At 42.4% G+C, this 22,721-nt stretch overlaps 1 protein-coding gene across 2 annotated transcripts in view; it reads left to right on the plus strand.

Moving 5' to 3' along the window:
- The window catches only part of skic3 (SKI3 subunit of superkiller complex), a 136,499-nt gene that overhangs the window by 20,817 nt on the left and 92,961 nt on the right, over window positions 1–22,721 (plus strand). For both annotated transcript variants that reach the window (XM_055633324.1, XM_055633323.1), the window contains exons 4-8: window positions 6,153–6,244; window positions 8,508–8,583; window positions 13,944–14,084; window positions 19,342–19,440; window positions 20,123–20,231. In XM_055633324.1, coding sequence (XP_055489299.1) covers window positions 6,153–6,244; window positions 8,508–8,583; window positions 13,944–14,084; window positions 19,342–19,440; window positions 20,123–20,231 — 517 coding nt within the window. The remainder of the gene's footprint in view (window positions 1–6,152; window positions 6,245–8,507; window positions 8,584–13,943; window positions 14,085–19,341; window positions 19,441–20,122; window positions 20,232–22,721) is intronic.

The raw sequence follows: 22,721 nt of genomic DNA on the forward strand, positions 1-22,721 counted from the left end.
GTGTACAGGCCACCGAACAGTAGTAGTGGAGTTGGGGATGGCATCAAACGGGAAATTAGAAATGCGTGCAACAAAGGTAAAACAGTTATAATGGGTGACTTCAATCTACATATAGATTGGGTGATTCAAATTGGCAAGGGTGCTGAGGAAGAGGATTTCTTGGAATGTATGCGGGATAGTTTTCTAAACCAACATGTAGAGGAACCAACGAGAGAGCAGGCTATTCTAGACAGGGTATTGAGTAATGAGGACGGGTTAGTTAGCAGTCTTGTTGTGCGTGGCCCCTTGGGCAAGAGTGACCATAATATGGTTGAGTTCTTCATTAGGATGGAGAGTGACATTGTTAATTCAGAAACAAGGGTCCTGAACTTAAAGAAAGGTAACTTTGAGGGTATGAGACGTGAATTGGCCAAGATAGACTGGGGATTGATTCTTAATGGGTTGACGGCGGATATGCAATGGAAGGCATTTAAAGATTGCATAGATGAACTACACCAATTGTTCATCCCAGTTTGGCAAAAAAAAAAATCAGGGAAGGTAGTGCATCCGTGGATAACAAGGGAAATCAGGGATAGTATCAAAACAAAAGATGAAGCGTACAAATTAGCCAGAAAAAGCAGCCTACCAGAGGACTGGGAGAAATTCAGAGACCAGCAGAGGAGGACAAAGGGTTTAATTAGGAAAGGGAAATAGATTATGAAAGAAAACTGGCAGGGAACATAAACTGACTGCAAAAGCTTTTATAGATATTTGAAGAGAAAAAGATTAGTTAAAACAAATGTAGGTCCCTTGCAGTCAGAAATGGGTGAATTGATCATGGGGAACAAGGACATGGCAGACCAATTGAATAACTACTTTGGTTCTGTCTTCACTAAGGAAGACATAAATAATCTGCCGGAAATAGCAGGGGACCGGGGGTCAAATGAGATGGAGGAACTGAGTGAAATCCAGGTTAGCCGGGAAGTGGTGTTAGGTAAATTGAATGGATTAAAGGCCGATAAATCCCCAAGGCCAGATAGGCTGCATCCCAGAGTACTTAAGGAAGTAGCCCCAGAAATAGTGGATGCATTAGTGATCATTTTTCAAAACTCTTTAGATTCTGGAGTAGTTCCTGAGGATTGGAGGGTAGCTAATTTAACACCACTTTTTAAAAAGGGAGGGAGAGAGAAAACGGGGAATTACAGACCAGTTAGTCTAACGTCGGTAGTGGGGAAACTGCTAGAATCAGTTATTAAAGATGGGATAGCAGCACATTTGGAATGTGGTGAAAATTGGACAAAGTCAGCATGGATTTATGAAGGGTAAATCATGTCTGACGAATCTTATAGAATTTTTCGAGGATGTAACTAGTAGAGTGGATAAGGGAGAACCAGTGGATGTGTTATATCTGAACTTTCAGAAGGCTTTTGACAAGGTCCCACATAAGAGATTAGTATACAAACTTAAAGCTCACGGTATTGGGGGTTCAGTATTGATGTGGATAGAGAACTGGCTGGCAGACAGAAAGCAAAGAGTAGGAGTAAACGGGTCCTTTTCACAATGGCAGGCAATGACTAGTGGGGTACCGCAAGGCTCAGTTCTGGGACCCCAGCTATTTACGATATATATTAATGATTTGGACGAGGGAATTGAATGCAACATCTCCAAGTTTGCGGATGACACAAAGCTGGGGGGCATTGTTAGCTGTGAAGAGGATGCTAGGAGGCTGCAAGGTGACTTGGATAGGCTGGGTGAGTGGGCAAATCCATGGCAGATGCAGTATAATGTGGATAAATGTGAGGTTATCCACTTTGGTGGCAAAAACAGTAAAGTAGATTATTATCTGAATAGTGGCCGATTAGGAAAGGGGGAGATGCAACGAGACCTGGGTGTCATGGTATACCAGTCATTAAAAGTAGGCATGCAGGTGCAGCAGGCAGTGAAGTAGGCGAATAGTATGTTAGCATTCATAGCAAAAGGATTTGAGTATAGGAGCAGGAGGTTCTACTGCAGTTGTACAGGGTCTTGGTGAGACCACACCTGGAGTATTGTGTACAGTTTTGGTCTCCTAATCTGAGGAAAGACATTCTTGCCATAGAGGGAGTACAGAGTAGGTTCACCTGACTGATTCCTGGGATGTCAGGACTTTCATATGAAGAAAGACTGGATAGACTCGGTTTGTACTCGCTAGAATTTAGAAGATTGAGGGGGGATCTTATAGAAACTTACAAAATTCTTAAGGGGTTGGACAGGCTAGATGCAGGAAGATTGTTCCCGATGTTGGGGAAGTCCAGAACAAGGGGGCACAGTTTAAGGATAAGGGGGAAATCTTTTAGGACCGAGATGAGGAAAACTTTTTTCACACAGAGAGTGGTGAATCTCTGGAATTCTCTGCCGCAGAAGGTAGTTGAGGCCAGTTCACTGGCTATATTTAAGAGGGAGTTAGATGTGGCCCTTGTGGCTAAAGGGATCAGGTGGTATGGAGAGAAGGCAGGTACAGGATACTGAGTTGGATGATCAGCCATGATCATATTGAATGGCGTTTGCAGCCCAGACCACCCTTGACTCTCACACGGACATTGATTCCTACACATCCTCTGTTCTGGACTTTATGAACTCCACCATCAATAGTGTCACCTCCCTCAAACAGGTGACCATATACCCGAATCAGAAGCCATGGATGAACAGCGAGGTCAGGCTACTGCTGAAAGCACGGGACACCGCTTTCAGGTCAGGCGATGCTCGAGCCTACAGTTCATCCAGGGCTAACCTGAAGAGGGGCATCAGGAAGGCCAAGCACTGCCATAAGCTCAGGATTGAGGAGCACTTCAACAACAACTCCGACCCCCGACGCATGTGGCAAGGCATCCAGGCCATCACGGACTACAGACCCTCCAACATCACCCCCACATCCAGCGACGCCTCCTTCCTTGAGGAGCTTAATCACTTCTATGGCCGCTTCGACAGGGACAATCTAGAGACAGCCATCAAGGCTGTGCTACCTGCCGATCACCAACCCCTCACCCTCACCCCCTACGACGTGTACGTGGCACTGAGTAGGACTAATGCACGTAAGGCTGCTGGCCCTGACGGCATCCCCGGGCGCGTGCTCAGAGCCTGTGTTGCGCAGCTAACAGACGTCTGGACTGACATCTTCAACCTGTCACTTGCCCAAGCAGTTGTCCCCACTTGCCTTAAAGCCACCTCCATCGTGCCAGTGCCAAAACACTCAACTGCGGCAAGCCTCAACGACTTCCGCCCAGTTGCACTTACCCCCATCATCACCAAGTGCTTCGAGAGGCTGGTCCTGGCACACCTCACACTGGATCCCTATCAGTTTGCCTACCGCAAGAACAGGAGTACGGAGGATGCCATCTCAACGGCACTTCACTCCGCCCTCTCCCACCTGACACTTATGTAAGAATGCTGTTCATCGATCACAGCTCAGCATTCAACACCATTATTCAATCAAAACTGATCACCAAACTCGGTAACCTGGGCATCGACCACTCCCTCTGCAACTGGATACTGGACTTTCTAACCAACAGACCCCCGTCTGTGAGGTTAGACAAGCACACCTCTTCAACCCTCACCCTGAACACCGGCGTTCCTCAGGGCTGTGTGCTGAGCCCCTCCTCTACTCCCTCTTCACCTATGACTGCACACCTGTACATGGTACTAACACCATCATCAGTATGCAGATGATACAACGGTCATTGGCCTCATCAGCAACAACTATGGGGGAGGAGGTCCAGCACTTAGCAGCATGGTGCGATGACAACAACCTGGCCCTTAGCGCCCAGAATACCAAGGAACTCATTGAGACTTCAGGAAGTCCAGAGGCGGCACGCACACCCCCATCCACATTAACGGGACGGAGGTGGAACGTGTTTCTAGCTTCAGGTTCCTGGGAGTCAACATCTCCGATGACCTCTCTTGGACCCACAATACCTCTACTCTGATCAAGAAGGCTCATCAGCGTCTCTTCTTCCTGAGGAGACTGAAGAAGGTCCATCTGTCTCCTCAGATCCTGGTGAACTTCTACCGCTGCACCATCGAGAGCATCCTTACCAACTGCATCACAGTATGGTATGGCAACTGCTCTGTCTCCGACCGGAAGGCATTGCAGAGGGTGGTGACAATTGCCCAACGCATCACCGGTTCCACGCTCCCTTCCATTGAGTCTGTCCAAAGCAATCGCTGTCTGCGGAGGGCGCTCAGCATCGCCAAGGACTGCTCTCACCCCAACCATGGACTGTTTACCCTCCTACCACCCGGGAGGCGCTACAGGTCTCTCCGTTGCTGAACCAGCAGGTCGAGGAACAGCTTCTTTCCGGCGGCTGTCACTCTACTCAACAACGTACCTCGGTGACTGCCAATCACCCCCCCCCCCCCCCCCCGGACACTTATTATTTTTTTTATTCAAATCGTTTGCTATGTCGCTCTTCAAGGGAGATGCTAAATGCATTTTGTTGTCTCTGTACTGTACACTGACAATGACAATTAAAATTGAATTGAATCTGAATCTGAATGGCGGTGCAGGCTCGAAGGGCCGAATGGCCTACTCCTGCACCTATTTTCTATGTTTCTATGGGGAAAAAAGCAGGAACGGGTTACTGATTTTAGATAATCAGCCATGATCATATTGAATGGCGGTGCTGGCTCGCAGGGCTAAATGGCCTATTCCTGCATCTATTTTTCTATGCAACTCCTATATAGAATACAATAGTACTCATTAAATGACTGTTAGATCACGTAGTTGAATTGTGCATCTTCCATTTGCCGTGGCGCCTACACCACTGACAGACTCGGTGGTTTGCATTTCATGCATTATGACATCATAAAGCTCAATTGAATAGCATATTACATTTATTATTATACAGGTCCATAGCTGTTAAGAAAATTAGGTCTCATAATTGTCTTTATCCTTTCATAGTTATAATTTTATATTATTGTCATTTTCAGCTGCCCCAATTTTGTTTTCTTGCCACCTTATTTCCAGTAAGATTTTGTTACTTTATCATATTTGGGATTTGTCCAGGAATTCAACCAATAATTGAGATAATTTAATTGGATTTCCGGTTGTGCACTGCTACAGTGCCTTCCATCCTCAAACCTTTGGTGCTACATAAATTATTTTGACTTTTAAATCTTCACAATACTCTCAAGTTCATAGGGTCAAGAAGAATTTTAAATGATCAACAATGAGAACATTACGTCGAGGAGGCAAAGGTGATAGATACATCAAGTTTGTTGCAAGGTTGGATTAAGGAAATGAAAATTTGTATAATCTTGAAATTTCCCAGGTTTCAGTCAAGAAAACTTTGGGACAAAGATAGTGACGGTAAAATCATTGATGATAGTTTCATCGGTATGTGGTAGGAATGTTGGCTATTAATATGACAAATAGAGATGAGTATTCTTTGTGAAGATATTCTTTGTATAGAGTCGGTTGCATCGTGGCTTGTTACGGCAACCTGAGCATCCAGGAGCAGAAAAGGCTGCAAAATGTCGTAACAATCATCGGTTCTGACCTCCCTACCATCGAGGGGATCTATTGCAGTCGCTGCCTGAAAAAGGCTGCCAGCATCATCAAGGACCCACACCATCCTGGCCACACACTCACCTCTCCGCTGCCATTGGGTAGAAGGTACAGGAGCCTGAAATCGGCAACATCCAGCTTCTTCCCCACAGCCATCAGACTATTAAACACAACTTCTAACAAACTATGAACTATAACAACCTATTGCACTTTACCTATTTACTGATGTGTGTGTGTGTGTGTGTGTATACGTATTCTATGGTATATGAACACACTGATCTGATCTATATTTATGACTACAATATCCTGCTGCAGCAATGCAAGAATTTCATTGTCCTATCTGGGACACATGACAAATTCTCTTGACTTGAGATGTTTTATATCACTCAGGGCACTCTTAATGAATGGTCAGGTCTGGGGAGTACTCCATTGTGACCCTTTTCTCCCATTACACACCAGTTTCCCACCCCCTGATATGCACCGTATCTTATCCATTCCTTCCCAAACAAATGTTCCATTTGCTTTAAGGGAGTTGGTGAGTAGATTTTCTTCGATCAGTTCTGTTCAGATTTTATTTGTATAATTACTCCAAAGTGGAATTCTATGATAATACAATTTTCTTTTCTTTCAGGGTTTACAAAATTTAGCTGAGAAGAATAATACATCTGATAACAGACATGAGCTATTGGGAGTTTACCAAAAGCTAATGGAACTGTATGAAAGGTAACTTATTTGAAATTTTGGACAAAGTTGAAACGTATATTGTTGCATGCAGTTGTTTAGGAGATAGCTGTGTTTCTTTGCCTACTCTTAGAAACAAATAGATCATTTGATAATATAAATATTGCCAGAGGATGGATTTAAATGGGTTCTTGTTTCTTAAGGACCTGGAGCACAGATTTTTTTTTTTAGTGAGGCCAACTCAATTCCTTAGCCTACAATAGCAAACATACCAAATGCTTTTAGAAACATAAAAAAATAGGTGCAGGGGGAGACCATTTTGCCCTTCGAGCCTGCACAGCCAGTCATTGTGTTCATGGCTGATCATCCACAATCAATAACCCATGCCTGGCTTCTCCCCATATCCCTTGATTCCGCTAACCCCTAGAGCTCTATAGAAACATAGAAAATAGGTGCAGGAGGAGGCTATTCGGCCCTTCAAGCCAGCACCGCCATTCATTGTGATCATGGCTGATCGTCCCCTATCAATAACCTGTGCCTGCCTTCTCCCCATATCCCTTGACTCTATCTAACTCTCTCTTAAATTCATCCAGTGCATTTCTCGCTACCCTATCTACCTATGCATCCTTTTTCAGGAAGCTAAGGACTTGCACCCCAAGGTCACTCAACATAATCACTCCTAACATGTCTGCAGTTTATTTAGCCTTGTTCATTGAACAGTACAGCACTGGAACCGGTATTACGGCGCTAACCTTGATGTGAATCTAAACTAATCCCCTCTGCCTGCAAACGGTCTCCATCCCTCTTCCTTTGCCTTGGGCTACTCTACATGCCCTACCAGTATTTGACCTCAGAATTAAATTCCATTTGCCACAGTTACTGAACATTCTGCCTATGTATGTCCTACTGTATCCTTAGATAACGTTCTTTGCTATCTACAACTCCATTAACATTTGTGTCTTTTGCAAACTTTCTAATCAGGCCACTTGCATTCTTCTCTAGTATATGTTACAAATATATTACAAATAACAAAGGTCCACGCAGATCCCCTCTAGTACACTACTTTATTTGCTAAAATGTCTTGCATCCCTTGTACGGCAACCTTTCGGATCAGTCTACCATGTGGGATATTTTTAAAAGCTTCACTGAAATCCATGTTAATCATAACTACTGCTCTGCCTTCATCAATTTTCGGAGTTACATTAGTTAGTGAAAGGTCTGCACATGCACGCTGTATGTGATGATGGTCTATGCAAGAAATATGAATGCTGTAAAAGCAAGTTTAAATTTCAAGTATTATGTATTTGTCTGTATCGTCCTTTGATAGAGTTAAGATGAAAACAAATACATCAGTGTAGGGTATGTGATACAACATTTGGATTCTGAAATTTCTGTTTACCGTTACAGGCCAGTAATATTGCTGGCAAGAGATCAACCACTATTTAGTTGCAATTTGTAACAATGGGTTAGTAATACTGTATGCAGAGCAATTCAGAAGCACATAAGCTAATTATTGAATTGTCCCATGCTGTAAATTGGCTGCATGTAGCAAGTGATCTAAGCAAGCGTAGAACCATCAGATTCATAGAGCCATGCAGAACAGAAACGCACCCTTTTGCCCAACCCATCCATACTGAACAGAGCTAGTCCCACTTGCTTGCGCCTTGCTTATATATCTCCAATCCTGGAAGGTAAACTGTAGTTCATAGATGTATAGAAAAGTTATGTTGCTGAAAGGGGCTATTTGGCTTGTCATTGCATGGCAGTAAAAAATAGCTCTTAATGTTACTTTTCACCATTAGATCCATGACCCAGCAGGCCACAATTCTTCAGATATAGGGCAGCATATGGGTGCAACTGATAGAGCTGCTGCCTCGCAGCACCAGAGACTCTGGTTCGGTCCTGACCTTGGTTGCTGTCTGTGTGGAGTTTGCACATTTTCCCTGTGACGGTGTGGGCTTTCTCCAGGTGCTCCGGTTTCCGCCCACATCCCAAAGATATGGGGTTTGTAGATTGGCCTCTGTAAATAGTCCAGAGTGTGTAGGGAGTGGATGCAAAAGTGGGATAACATAGAACTAGTGTGAATGGGTGATGGATGGTTGGCGTGGACTCGGTGGGCAGTAGAGTGTGAGTCCATGCTGCATCTCTAAACTAAATATGTCCGAGTACTGCCTGTATGTGATGAGTGTGTTTGAATCTACTGCCATTTCAGACTGAGTTCCAGACCCTTGTCACTCTGGGTAGAAATAAAAAGTTGTTTGTGATTGCACTGGTATAAAATTACAGATTCTTTTCTATCTTATAGTTCTGATAAGCAAAAATGGCATGAAGTCTGCCTAAAATTAGTTGATCTCTATCAACAAGAAAAAAAATATCCAGAGGTGAGCATTTATTGTTTTGGATTTTATAGAATGTCTGTTTTGCTGTGGAACATTAATGGATTGTGGTAGATTAAGATCATCAGCATAAAATGACTGCTGAATACACTTGTAGAAAATGTATGTAAAGATGTTTCGCTCTCCTCTTATGTCTTTTAACCATATAACCATATAACAATTACAGCACAGAAACAGGCCATCTTGGCCCTACAAGTCCGTGCCGAACAATTATTTCCCCTTAGTCCCACCTGCCTGCACTCATACCATAACCCTCCATTCCCTTCTCATCCATATGCCTATCCAATTTATTTTTAAATGATACCAACGAACCTGCCTCCACCACTTCCACTGGAAGCTCATTCCACACCGCTACCACTCTATGAGAAAAGAAGTTCCCCCTCATGTTACCCGTAAACTTCTGTCCCTTAATTCTGAAGTCATGTCCTCTTGTTTGAATCTTCCCTATTCTCAAAGGGAAAAGCTGATCCACATCAACTCTGTCTATCCCTCTCATCATTTTAAAGACCTCTATCAAGTCCCCCCTTAACCTTCTGCGCTCCAGAGAATAAAGACCTAACTTATTCAACCTTTCTCTGTAACTTAGTTGTTGAAACCCAGGCAACATCCTAGTAAATCTCCTCTGTACTCTCTCTATTTTGTTAACATCCTTCCTATAATTGGGCGACCAAAATTGTACACCATACTCCAGATTTGGTCTCACCAATGCCTTGTACAATTTTAACATTACATCCCAGCTTCTATACTCAATGTTCTGATTTATAAAGGCTAGCATACCAAAAGCTTTCTTTACCACCCTATCTATATGAGATTCCACCTTCAAGGAACTATGCACGGTTATTCCCAGATCCCTCTGTTCAACTGCATTCTTCAATTCCCTACCATTTACCATGTATGTCCTATTTTGATTTGTCCTGCCAAGGTGTAGCACCTCACATTTATCAGCATTAAACTCCATCTGCCATCTTTCAGCCCATTCTTCCAAATGGCCTAAATCACTCTGTAGACTTTGGAAATCCTCTTCATTATCCACAACACCCCCTATCTTGGTATCATCTGCATACTTACTAATCCAATTTACCACACCTTCATCCAGATCATTGATAATTTTGCTAATGGTTATTCACTTTCAGGATGTTTAGCAAGGTCATATGATTGGCTGTAAGGTAAAGGGCCTGTATACCAGCATGCGATTGCATGCGTCTAGCGCGACCATACGGAAGCGGAGTTCGCGCTAAGTACGCGGTATGTCGCGCAAAGTTCGCGCGTGAAGTAATTTACGTCAAACTCACCAATCAGCTGGGCAGGAGGCAGGCTGACTGAATTTGGATGACGCACGGCGTCGGGCGGTGACATCATCGCGCAACGCCACGCGCTAGGCGTACGCCGTTCAAATGCGGCGTACGCCCGTCGAGACGCTGCGTACGGCCTCAATGCAGCTGCGGTCTGACAGGCCGTTGTCGCACGGGATTTTAAGACAGTGCAAGATTTTTGGAGCCCCGTGCGATGTCGGGACCAGCCCCGCACATCTCTGTACGCCTCCGCCGATCGAAGCGGGACCGGCCCCACGAGGCCTTACGCCTCAAGCCACCACGTTTGGTCGCGCTAGACGCATGCTATCGCATGTTGGTGGGACAGGCCCTTAAGCTCTTGGGAGTTTCTTTGTGTTCCCTTTCAGGAGTTGTTAGTTTAAAACCGGGCGCGACCAGCTAAGAACACATTCCTTCAAGTTCGAGAGCGGCAGGAGTGAGTTTGGTGATTGACTGAGGAATTCAATTTGCAAATTGGTTAATTGGTTAAGTGGCAAATTGGGCAATTGATCAGCCGGGAACATGTTTCCTGCCTCTACCGTGTCCAAACCCTTAACAATCTTATGTGTTTCTATGAGATCCCCTCTAATCCTTCTAAACTCCATGTACAAGCCCAGCTGCTCCGTTCTCTCAGCATATGGCATATCAAATTGATTTAAATGAAGGAATTTTAGATAATGCTATGTATAGAAGAGCTGTCCATGTTTCATGCAGCTTCCAGCAGAGCCATCCCAACAGATTAGTTTAGTTTATTGTCACATGAGCTGAGGTAAAGTTACGTGCTAACTGTCAGTGGAAAGAGTATACATTATTACAATTGAGCCATCCACAATATATAAATACACAGTCCCATTTCACCTTCCCTTGATTTACCCAGTAGCAATACAACTTATTCACTCACATCCACATCAACTCTTCTTTGATTCTTTTTGACACTCAGCTATTTCACAAGTTAATTTACAGTAGCAAGTTAACCTCCAATGGCATGTTTGGGAAATGGGAGGAAACCAGACTACCTGGCAGAATCCCCCACCATCACTGGAGAATACATAAGCTCCACACCGGAGATCAGGGTCAAATCCAGGTCCATGCGACTGAGAAGCTGCAGCACTAACTCAAAGCAAAGGATGCAACGTGGAGATTTCAAAGGTTTCAAAGGTTTCAAAAGTATTTTATAGTCATGTGTACCAATTAAGGTACAGTGATTTGCGAATTACCATACAGTCATACTAACAAAGCAACAAGACACACAACTACATAAAAGTTAACATATGATCAGCCATGATCATATTGAATGGCGGTGCAGGCTCGAAGGGCTGAATGGCCTACTCCTGCACCTATTTTCTATGTTTCTATGTCCAGGAAATTTCAATCTGTCAATGCCTTGGTGATTCAAGTGGTCATCCAGATACAGCCTAAATGTCGAGAGTCTCTCCCCCAACAGGTGGTGAATTCTGGATTTATTTCTCGCTTCACTAAATCTGCTACCCTTCACCTTAAACCTATGCCCTCAGTTTACTACAGTTCCACTTTGGGTTATGGTTCTTATTAACTAACTGTCTATTGCCTCATAATTTTGTATACTGCAGTCCCATTCCACCTTGGTCACCTCCACTTCAAGAAATACAAAGCATCTCTGCCCAGTCACACCTCATCATTGTCAGAGTACAGAGCAGGTTCACCAGACTGATTCCTGGGATGTCAGGACTTTCATATGAAGAAAGACTGGATGGACTCGGTTTGTACTCGCTGGAATTTAGAAGATTGCGGGGGGATCTTATAGAAACTTACAAAATTCTTAAGGGGTTGGACAGGCTAGATGCAGGAAGATTGTTCCCGATGTTGGGGAAGTCCAGAGCAAGGGGTCACAGTTTAAGGATAAGGGGGAAATCTTTTAGGACCGAGATGAGAAAAACATTTTTCACACAGAGAGTGGTGAATCTCTGGAATTCTCCGCCACAGAAGGTAGTTGAGGCCAGTTCACTGGCTATATTTAAGAGGGAGTTAGATGTGGCCCTTGTGGCTAAATGGAACGTATGGAGAGAAGGCAGGTACAGGATACCGAGTTGGATGATCAGCCATGATCATATTGAATGGCGGTGCAGGCTCGAAGGGCCGAATGGCCTACTCCTGCACCTATTTTCTATGTTTCTATGTCATGCTCTGCCCCAAGTGAATTTCCTCTGCACCCATTCCACTGCAACATTATTATCCCCATAGTGTGGAGACCAGTTCTGCAACCAGTAATCCAACTGTGGTTTAACTAAGGACTTATAAAGTTGTACCATAATCTTCCTGCTCTTATGTTCTATGCCCTGCCAAATGTAGATTGTTTCAGCAGTATGGCAATTAGTCAGTATACGCTCTACCATTCACCCTGTAGAAGTTTCATAGAGTATTCGTTAACATGCCAAATCTCCCCAATCTTCTAAAGAAGTAGAGGCATTGATGTGCTTTATTTGGGAATGCATCGATGTGCTGGTCCCAGGACAGATCTTTAGAGATATACACAGTCAAGAAATGAAAGCCTTTAACTCGCCACTACTGTGCCAACAATGAAGATGGGTTCATGGCTCCCCAGCTTTCCTCGTCCTCAGTCAACAATCGGCTCCTTGGTCTTGATAATGTTGAGAGCAAGATTGTAGTTCTGGCACATTTCAATCAGATTTTCAATCTCCCTCCTGTAATCTGACTCATCGTTATCTGTTATTTGTCAAACAACAGTGGTATATATTTTATATATATGTTATACAGTATATGTATCGTTGGTGAATTTAAAGATGAGGTGAAATTGTGGCTCCACTGTCAGGGGTATAGAGACAGAGAGTAGAACGGGCTTAAGCACACAGCCCTCAGGTGCTCCTGTGTGGGTTATGGAAGAGGAAGTGGTGTTGCCATACTGATTGTATCCCATTCCTATTCTTACTGATTGTATCCCATTTGCCGTCTTCACCATCTTCTCTGTGCTGCCACCTTCAATGATCCTAGACTTGTAGATTAGGGTTTCCCTGTTCCTCAGTTCATTCTAGAACCCTAACATTCATTGTACATGCCTACTCTCATTAGTCCTTCCAAAATGCATCACCTCACACTGTTAGGATTTAATTCCATCTGGTATTGCTCTGCCCATCTTGCTAACTCATCAATGTCATGTGACAGAGACTAAGATTATGATCCTCATTATGATAACACCACCAATTTTCATGTCATTTGTGAGCTTCCTAATTGTACCTCATACGGTAATATCCAAATTGTTCATTCACTGGCCTTACTGTTTGTGGAAACAAAGTCATAACTCCAACTACAAATACAACCTTACCATGCAGATTCAGATTCAGATTCAACTTTATTGTCATTGTGCAGTGTACAGTACAGAGACAACGAAATGCAGTTAGCATCTCCCTAGAAGAGCGACATAAATATGAGCAATAAATAAATCTATGCCTCCATTTATTGCCAATTTTGGATATAATTTACCAATTTGGATGTCATGGGCTCTTACCTTTTGGACAGGTGGGTCTTTGACAAATAGCTTAAAATCTGTGTAGAGTATATCAACTGCCCTTTACAAAGTGTCTCTGTTTCTCTTTGTTAACTATTTTCAATATTTTCCTCGATCTTTATTTTGTGCCCATTTTTTGCCCTCATAATTTTTTTAAAGTGCACTCTGCACTTTACAAAATCTTGTTTCCAAGCTCCTCATTTTCAGTTCTCTATATCTGCTATTTGCTTCTCTGTTTTTTTAAGCTGTCTCTTAATCCTTAACATCCAAGGTTCCATGGACTTGGCCTTTGTCTTCATCATTGACACTTTTGGAAGAATATTTGAACTGAATTCCCTTCATTTCATTTTTATCCAAATCTCAACCATCAGATATACACTGCCTGCAAGTAGTTTTCCCTTATCTACTTTTGCCAGGTGTTGCCTCTTAACATTGAAATGTATTCCCTTACTTTGTTCATCCATGTTCCCTTCCATTATTACCTTGCAATTTCGATGTCTGATTTCATTACTGATTACATCTCTCCGTTCCAGGCTGCTAAAACGTGGAATCGATTAATACAGCTAAAGCAACAAGATGGAGCTGATAAACAAGAACTTCATCAGTTGTGGAAGAAGATGATCCAGTTATTTGGGGACAAAGCAGAGAATCAAGACAATGAAACCCAGCAACTGGTAAAGACATATTTTCTAGGCTGATGAGCCAATCTAGACTCTACTGCCTCTCAGAGCATGCACATAAGTGAATGGCAAATAACTTACAGACAAAATTCAGACGTTAGTGTTTACAAACCTGTTGTGTTGCTGCAAGTATGAATTTCATTGTTCTGTTTCGGTACTTATGATAATTAAGACTCTTAGTTCTGACGAATTAGTCCAACTTTACAAGGGAAATAACCTGCAGCAGAGATTTGAATCAATGCAGAAAATGAAATTTATGGTATTGGCCGGTGACTCCATCAAGTCTATGCTGGCTCCTTGTGGTAGAATCTATTCAATACCATTTGTCACCACATTAAAATAGCCGTACAAGTTATTTTCCTTTTTTCTAATTGCAATTAGAAAACCTTGATTAGCCCTGCTCTAGATCATAAGCATTGCTGTGATATTTGTTTTAAAAGGAAAAGGTTCTCTTCTAAAAGCAGTGCCCAGCACCGATCCGTAGTAGCATTGGACACTCAGTAATAATTTTATTTTACTGTTGCCTTGCTCCAGTAGCAGCCTTAATGAAATCTGTTCCAAGAAATCCTTGAAATTAATGTTGGCAGAATTAATGGAGGATATACTGACTACGCACTGGAACATACTCTGTTATCTTAGAGGGAGTAAAAGCAGCAATCTGCATTTGGACGAAGGCTTTAACACCTAAGGTTTTCGACAAAAGAGATAGGATTGAAGGAATAGTTTAAAGGAATAAAAATGGGTTGATTGAGGGAGGGAATTCCATAGAAAAGGGCTTTAGAGTCATAGAGTGGTACATTGTGGAAACAGGCCCTTCGGCCCAACTTGCCAACATGTCCCAGCTACACTTGCTCCATTTCCCTACAAATCTGACCTATCCATGTACCAGTCTAGCTGTTTCTTAAACGTTGGGATAGTCTTTGAAAGCCGGAAATCTATTATAGAGCAAAAAAGTGGGAGTACTCAATAGACATGGAAACGGAGGCAATGAAGAGATTTGAAAAGAAACAATCAATATTTTAAGGTGTTGCTTAACATGTTTATATGTAGTTTGGGGAATACAGACATTGAGTGGAATGTTGTGCGAGTTACAACAGGACAGTAGAATAAGAGGCTAACCAAGAGTATTGAAGTAGAGCTTACAAAATCATGGATGAACATGATTGGATCATAAGACGAGATGGATTAGATCATTTCCAAGGGTGGATATAAAGTATCATATTGATGGCACAGGTATAATCTGAAGCTCATCTCAAGATCAAGTATACCAGGTTAACTCCATCCAATTCTATCTGTATCGTTTTCTAGGGAGGGGAATGGAGGTAGCTGATACATGTGTTTCTTTCTCCCCATCCCACTTTTCAATAACAGCTGAATTAAGCAATCGGTGAAAAGCTGGATAATATGTACAATATATAAATAATGATACTAAATATAATTAAATGTTCTAACATGCAACATTTCAAGACACAAAATTGACAGAATTGTATTGTAATTCCATTTACTCTTGGAAAAAGGAATTAAACAGTTTTTTTCAAGATATTTCTGGAGGATTAAGTGTTCTATATTTTTTGCATTTAAATAACTATATCAACTGAAATTTAGTCAGTCAATACTTGATTTTAAGAATTAACAAGACAAAGTACAGGAGTAACTTAGCAGGGCAAGCAGCATTTCTGGAGACAGGACCAGGTGACGTTTTGGGTCATGATCCCTCAGTGATTGTGGTTGGAGGGAAGAGAGTTGGAAGAGAAGTCACGGGCAGGTGGATTCAGGTGAGGGAGGGGGAATGGTTAGTGGTTGGCAGATGGTTGGACAAAAGGCGGGAGATGAAAAGGCAAGTATGAGATAAGGAGAGAATTGTGAAATGTGAATCCGGTGATGGGGGAAAAGGGTGAAATGGGTGGGGCAGAAGGAAGAGAGGAATGTTCCTCCAGTTTGTGTGTGGCCTCATTCTGGCAATGGAAGAGGCCCGGAATAGAAAGGCCAATATGAGAAGGAGAGTTAAAATGGTTAGCCACCAGAAGATCCAGCAGGCCTTGCGGACCAAATGTAAGTGTTCGGCGAAACAGTTACCGAGTCTACGCTTTCTCTCCCCAATGTAAAGAAGGCCACTTCAGGAACACAGAATGGGGTTAGAGGAGGTGCACATGAACCTCTGTCTAACTGGGAATGTCCGCTGGGTTCCCTGGATGGATGTGAGGGAGGAAGTATTGGGACAGGTTTTGTATGTCCTGTGGTTGCTGGGAAAAGAACCGGGGGAGGGGGTAGTGTGAGTGGGAAGGGACGAGTGAGATGCTGCCTGACCTGCTGAGTCACTTTATCACTTTGTGTTTAAGAAGGAACTGCAGATGCTGGAAAATCGTAGACAATAATGCTGGAGAAACTCAGCAGGTGAGGCAGCATCTATGGAGTGAGATCACTTTGTGTCTTTTTTTGTAATTCAGCATCTGCAGCTTCTTCTGTCTCTCTTGTTTATACTAATATTCTTTTTGAATGTATAAAGTACCTTAATTGCTGTTTGACTAGAGAACTGAAATTCCATCGTTTTTTTTATCTAGCAGTGACATTTCTCTGATTTTGTGTGTTTTATTTACTTGGTCAAAATATTTCAATTTACTCTTGTCTATTATTGATACCCAAGTTTTGAAACTGTCAATAGACACATTTATAGATTGTATACATCATCCACCTCTTGACTTATAAATTGTAGGTGGTAAGGTATTTATATTTTCAGTCTCTGGGAAGATGAAACCTCATGTAATCAGACCTCAAATAATATACTGAAATAAGGTTGCATAAACCTCCCTGCTCCTATACTCAAATCCTTTTGCTATGAATGCTAATATACCATAGACAGTGAAGAAAGCGAATGGTATGTTAGCATTCATAGCAAAAGGATTTGAGTATAGGAGCAGGGAGGTTCTACTGCAGTTGTACAGGGTGTTGGTGAGACCACACCTGGAGTATTGTGTACAGTTTTGGTCTCCTAATCTGAGAAAAGACATTCTTGCCATAGAGGAAGTACAGAGAAGGTTCACCAGACTGATTCCTGGGATGTCAGGATTTTCATATGAAGAAAGACTGGATAGACTCGGCTTGTACTCGCTAGAATTTAGAAGATTGAGGGGGGATCTTATAGAAACTTATAAAATTCTTAAGGGGTTGGACAGGCTAGATGCAGGAAGATTGTTCCCGATGTTGGGGAAGTCCAGAACAAGGGGTCACAGTTTAAGGACAAGGGGGAAATCATTTAGGACCGAGATGGGAAAAACATTTTTCACACAGAGAGTGGTGAATCTCTGGAATTCTCTGCCACAGAAGGTAGTTGAGGCCAGTTCATTGGCTATATTTAAGAGGGAGTTAGATGTGGCCCTTGTGGCTAAATGGATCAGGGGGTATAGAGAGAAGGCAGGTACAGGAAACTAAGTTGGATGATCAGCCATGATCATATTGAATGGCGGTGCAGTCTCGAAGGGCCGAGTGGCCTACTCCTGCACCTATTTTCTATGTTTCTATGAAACCCCAAGTTGAAACTTACTTTTCTGAAATCGTTGCTATGACTCAGCCTCTATGACCCAGCACAGTGACAACAAAAGTCCATTTTAGCAGCTATTACCACCGTTTTACAATATATTGCACATCTTTTAAAGGTTTTCAGATGGGCTAAAATGACCAGCTTCACGAATGTGATAATTCCTCTGCCTCTGCGCTAGAATTTTAAAAGTTACTAATAGAATTTACTATCTTAATTAAGAATTACAATTTAATGCAATATAGTTGTCTTTATAAAGTGTAAATCCTTTTTAATTTGAACTCAACGATAGCAATTTTGCGTCAGATTCAGACAATTCTTCTTTGTGTCAGTTCCAGAACAGTGTTTGAGCATCAGGACTAGATTTGGGGTATCCAAACACAGGCTTGGAGGACCATTTAAAGATTGGTGTAGCAGATCATGGACCAAATTGTGACTGGCACTTCTGTGCAAATAGTACACCATTGCATAGAGGCTGCCAAGCATATATAGTACTGCCAAGTGGTATACAACATTTTACTGTGAGTTCAAGCTCACAGATTATGCAGGCTTCATACACTGAAGCAACTTTTAACCAGAGGGTCAAAGTCAACTTCAGTATTGGTTATGGCGTTCTGTTCAATTTGGGGCATTCAGAGATGATTTGAGGAGTCCATCTTGCTCTGTAAATGTCACCTTGCCACTTGATACTAATATTTTCAGCCATTTCGTATCACTCATTTACCTACCCTAGCGAGGTTATCTTTCACAGTTGCATTGTCTCATGAGTGCCTTATAAAAATGATACACAACCGCTATCATTATATCCTACCTTCTTTCTAACATGACTTTCTCTGCCATCCAAACATTTCTCTGATTCACTTTCAAGTTCACAATGCTTGGGTTAGAATATTAGATGGCATATCAGCTGGCCTAAGACTCAATGTGAGTGTTTCTTGAATAAGGAATACTGTAGTTGAAGGGCATCATAAGAAAGACTGGAAAGACTCGGCTTGTACTCGCTAGAATTTAGAAGATTGAGGGGGGATCTTATAGAAACTTACAAAATTCTTAAGGGGTTGGACAGGCTAGATGCAGGAAGATTGTTCCCGAAGTTGGGGAAGTCCAGAGCAAGGGGTCACAGTTTAAGGATAAAGGGGAAATATTTTAGGACCGAGATGAGAAAAACATTTTTCACACAGAGAGTGGTGAATCTCTGGAATTCTCTGCCACAGAAGGTAGTTGAGGCCAGTTCATTTGCTATATTTAAGAGGGAGTTAGATGTGGCTAAATGGATCAGGGGGTATGGACAGAAGGCAGGTACAGGATACTGAGTTGGATGATCAGCCATGATCATATTGAATGGTGGTGCAGGCTCGATGGGCTGAATGGCCTACTCCTGCACCTATTTTCTATGTTTCTATAAGGGTGAAACTTAGATTAAAGTTGTATATGAGCATAAAATACTTGTCCAGTTTTGGACTGTCCTCATCCCATGTTCTACATATAGCAGCCACATACACCACTAAAACAGATTGTGAAATCATTTGTCCATTTGCATTTGTGGGACTGCTGTGTAAAATTAAGCTGATGGATTTGTCTACTTCATAACTATACGTGACTATATGTAAACTACTTTATTAGCTGTAAAACATTTTGTGACATTGTGAAAATTTTGTACAAATGTACCTTGTTTTTGTACAATACATTGCTAATATTTCCTTTTACCCTGTACAGTTGATAACTGCATTTGAAAATGTTCTTTCATCTCTGGACAAGATTCCAAGTGACAATCATCAGAAGCTTTCCACTGACTATATTAAATTTCTGTCAAAAGTAAGTTTAATCATCATTAAAATCCTACTGATTAAAGAAAAGGTAAGAATACTAACTATGGATACAACTACATGTTATAATATTTGCATGCCCATTTTTAAATTAAGGCCTACTTTCTCTGAAAAGTTATGATGGCCCATGATGAGTATCATAAGAATTCTTTATCATTAGCATGCAATTTATTTCATCGCATCTTGAAAATGTTTTCAGCAATGTTATCTTTGGGACTGACACTAGCTTTTAAAAATTCATGCAGTGCTTCTGTAAATATATCTGTACGGGCACTCCCTGACTTTTGCAATAGGCGACTTACATAAACTTGCACTTACGCAAGCAGTTCTTTAAGCCTAATGATGCCCACGTGGCCTCCACCTCGGAGCTCCCCACCCCGGTTGAATAGTAACTTTACACAAAAGCGCAGTAGCTTTTCCATTTCTGACTTGCGTAAAGGTCCACGGTATGTAAGCCTTGCATTCTATAACCCCTTGTTGGGGAGCATCTGTATTTGCAAATTATCCTGGAACAGCCACGTATTTACAGAAATGGATGAGAACTAAACAGAATTTAAATAGCTTTATAGTTTTTAAATACTTTTACTATTTTTAATTATGCAGAATATTAGTTTTCTTGCATTAAATATAAGGTTTTGAAGTTTATAATCTTTTGTAACTTTTGATTTCAGCTTCCACACGAAGGGGATAAATTAAAACTAACTTGCGAGGCTTTGATAGCCCAGTATCCTAAATCTTCATCTTTGCTACAAGTACTTGCTGGGCATTTCATGCAAACAGGTAGTTATTCTTTTTTCAAAATAATATAATTGATACATTTTTGGAGGTTTATACTTGGTGATTTACATTATGAATAGCATAAATTACCAGACTTTTGATGGATTGCAACTCTTGTATAATGGACCAGAAGGATCAATGGTGTGAGTGAAGAAATTCAAGTCCGAATAAAAGGGCATGATTGAGAGAGAACAGGGTGAGTATTTGGTGGCAAGAACAGGAAAGTAGACTATTATCTGAATGGTGGCCGATTAGGAAAAGGGGAGATGCAACGAGACCTGGGTGTCATGGTACACCAGTCATTGAAAGTAGGTAAAGTGTTCAAGAAGGAACTGCAGATGCTGGAAGATCGAAGGTACACAAAAATGCTGGAGAAACTCAGCGGGTGCAGCAGCATCTATGGAGCGAAGGAAATAGGCGACATTTCGGGCTGAAACCCTTCTTCAGACAGATTGAAAGTAGGCATGCAGGTGCAGCAGGCAGTGAAGAACGTGAATGGTATGTTAGCATTCATAGCAAAAGGATTTGAGTATGGGAGCAGGGAGGTTCTACTGCAGTTGTACAGGTGCCTTGGTGAGACCACACCTGGAGTATTGCATACAGTTTTGGTCTCCTAATCTGAGGAAAGACATTCTTGCCATAGAGGGAGTACAGAGAAGGTTTAGCAGACTGATTCCTGGGATGGCAGGGCTTTCATATGAAGACAGACTGGATAGACTCTGCTTGTACTCGCTAGAATTTAGAAGATTTGAGTGGGGATCTTATAGAAACTTACAAAATTCTTAAGGGGTTGGACAGGCTAGATGCAGGAAAATTGTTCCCGATGTTGGGGAAGTCCAGAACAAGGGGTCACAGTTTAAGGATAAGGGGGAAATCTTTTAGGACCGAGATGAGGAAAACCTTTTTTCACACAGAGAGTGGTGAATCTCTGACATTCTCTCCCGCAGAAGGTAGTTGAGGCCAGTTCATTGGCTATATTTAAGAGGGAGTTAGATGTGGCCCTTGTGGCTAAAGGGATCAGGGGGTATGGAGAGAAGGCAGGTACAGGATACCGAGTTGGATGATCAGCCATGATCATATTGAATGGAGGTGCAGGCTCGAAGGGCCGAATGGCCTACTCCTGCACCTATTTTCTTTGTTTCTATTTCTTCATGCATTGTTGGGTGACCCACAACATTAGGATTTTGAAATATGGTGTTAGATTGTTACTGCTACTGCAGCTGTGGAATTTAAATTTAGTTAATAGTCTATAATTTTAAACCGTCAGTATTTTGATGGCTGAAAATTAGTATTTTGTTGGGGAAATCAGTATTTCTCACATAAATGCAATAGAACGTACTACACAGAAACTTGATATTTGAAAATCAGTATTTTGCATGCAACCTCATGTATTCTCAAATATCAGAATATTGAAAATCAGTACTACTGAATTGTGAAACCATTTTTGAAATGTGAATGTATAATTCTTGACTAGACTAAGTGGGACCCGTTGGGTCCCATGGTCACACGGGAGGGCTGGTCCCTCAACGCAATATTCCACCTCTCCACCAATTCCAATATCAGTGGCCAGTGGGGGAGGGGCTTTCTGGAGCGCTAGTATGGGTGTTGTGGGCCGAAGGGACTGGTTTCCAGAGGGCTAGTATGAACATTGTGGGTTGAATGGATTCTTGGACTGGCAGCTCAGTCACTCAGGCCTGGTGGGCTGGCAGCACAGTCACTCAGGCCTGGTGGGCTGGCAGCTCAGTAACTCAGGCCTGGTGGGCTGGCAGCTCAGTCACTCGGGGCTGGTGGGCTGGCAGCTCAGAAACTGCCAGAAATTCTACTCAAAACTGGTGAGAGACTCTGTGTATGTGTGTGTGTGTGTGTGTGTGTGTGTGAGAGAGAGGGTAGACATTTTTCATCTTTTTCTAAAGATCACAACAATGAAGGAGGAAAGTCTATCCTGGGCTGGATCTCACAGGGAGCCAATGAAGGGAGGGAGAAAATTACTGGGGTGAGGTTTAATACTTGCAGGGGGAATACTTACTGATGGGATGTAGGGACTCCTCCTGGGCTAGTACAGGTCTGATGGGCCGAAGAGGCTCTTAAAAAAAAATCTGAGTGAAATCTCAGTGAAAGGCACTTTATCTGGACTTTTCCTGGCCTGATGGGCCTTTAGGGCCAAAATGCTCCTCGTGAGCTAATACGGGCATTTTGGGCAAAAGGGACTGGTTTCTCAGCTAAAAGGGGCATTGTGGGCAAAAATTAGTGGTTTCAGGCAGACCAAACAACTCATTTCATTTCCATTTCAATTTGGTCACGGTGACATAGCGGTAGAGTTGCTACCTTACAGCAAAAATGCAGCGCCAGAGACCTGGGTTTGATCCCGACTACGGGTGCTGTCTGTATGGAGTTTGTACGTTCTCCCCGTGATCTGCGTGGGATTTTTCCGAAATCTTCGGTTTCCTCCCACACTCCAAAGACGTACAGGTTTGTAGGTTCATTGGTTTGATT

Source organism: Leucoraja erinacea, chromosome 3 (assembly GCF_028641065.1).
Source record: "Leucoraja erinacea ecotype New England chromosome 3, Leri_hhj_1, whole genome shotgun sequence".
Classification (NCBI taxonomy): Eukaryota; Metazoa; Chordata; class Chondrichthyes; order Rajiformes; family Rajidae; genus Leucoraja; species Leucoraja erinaceus.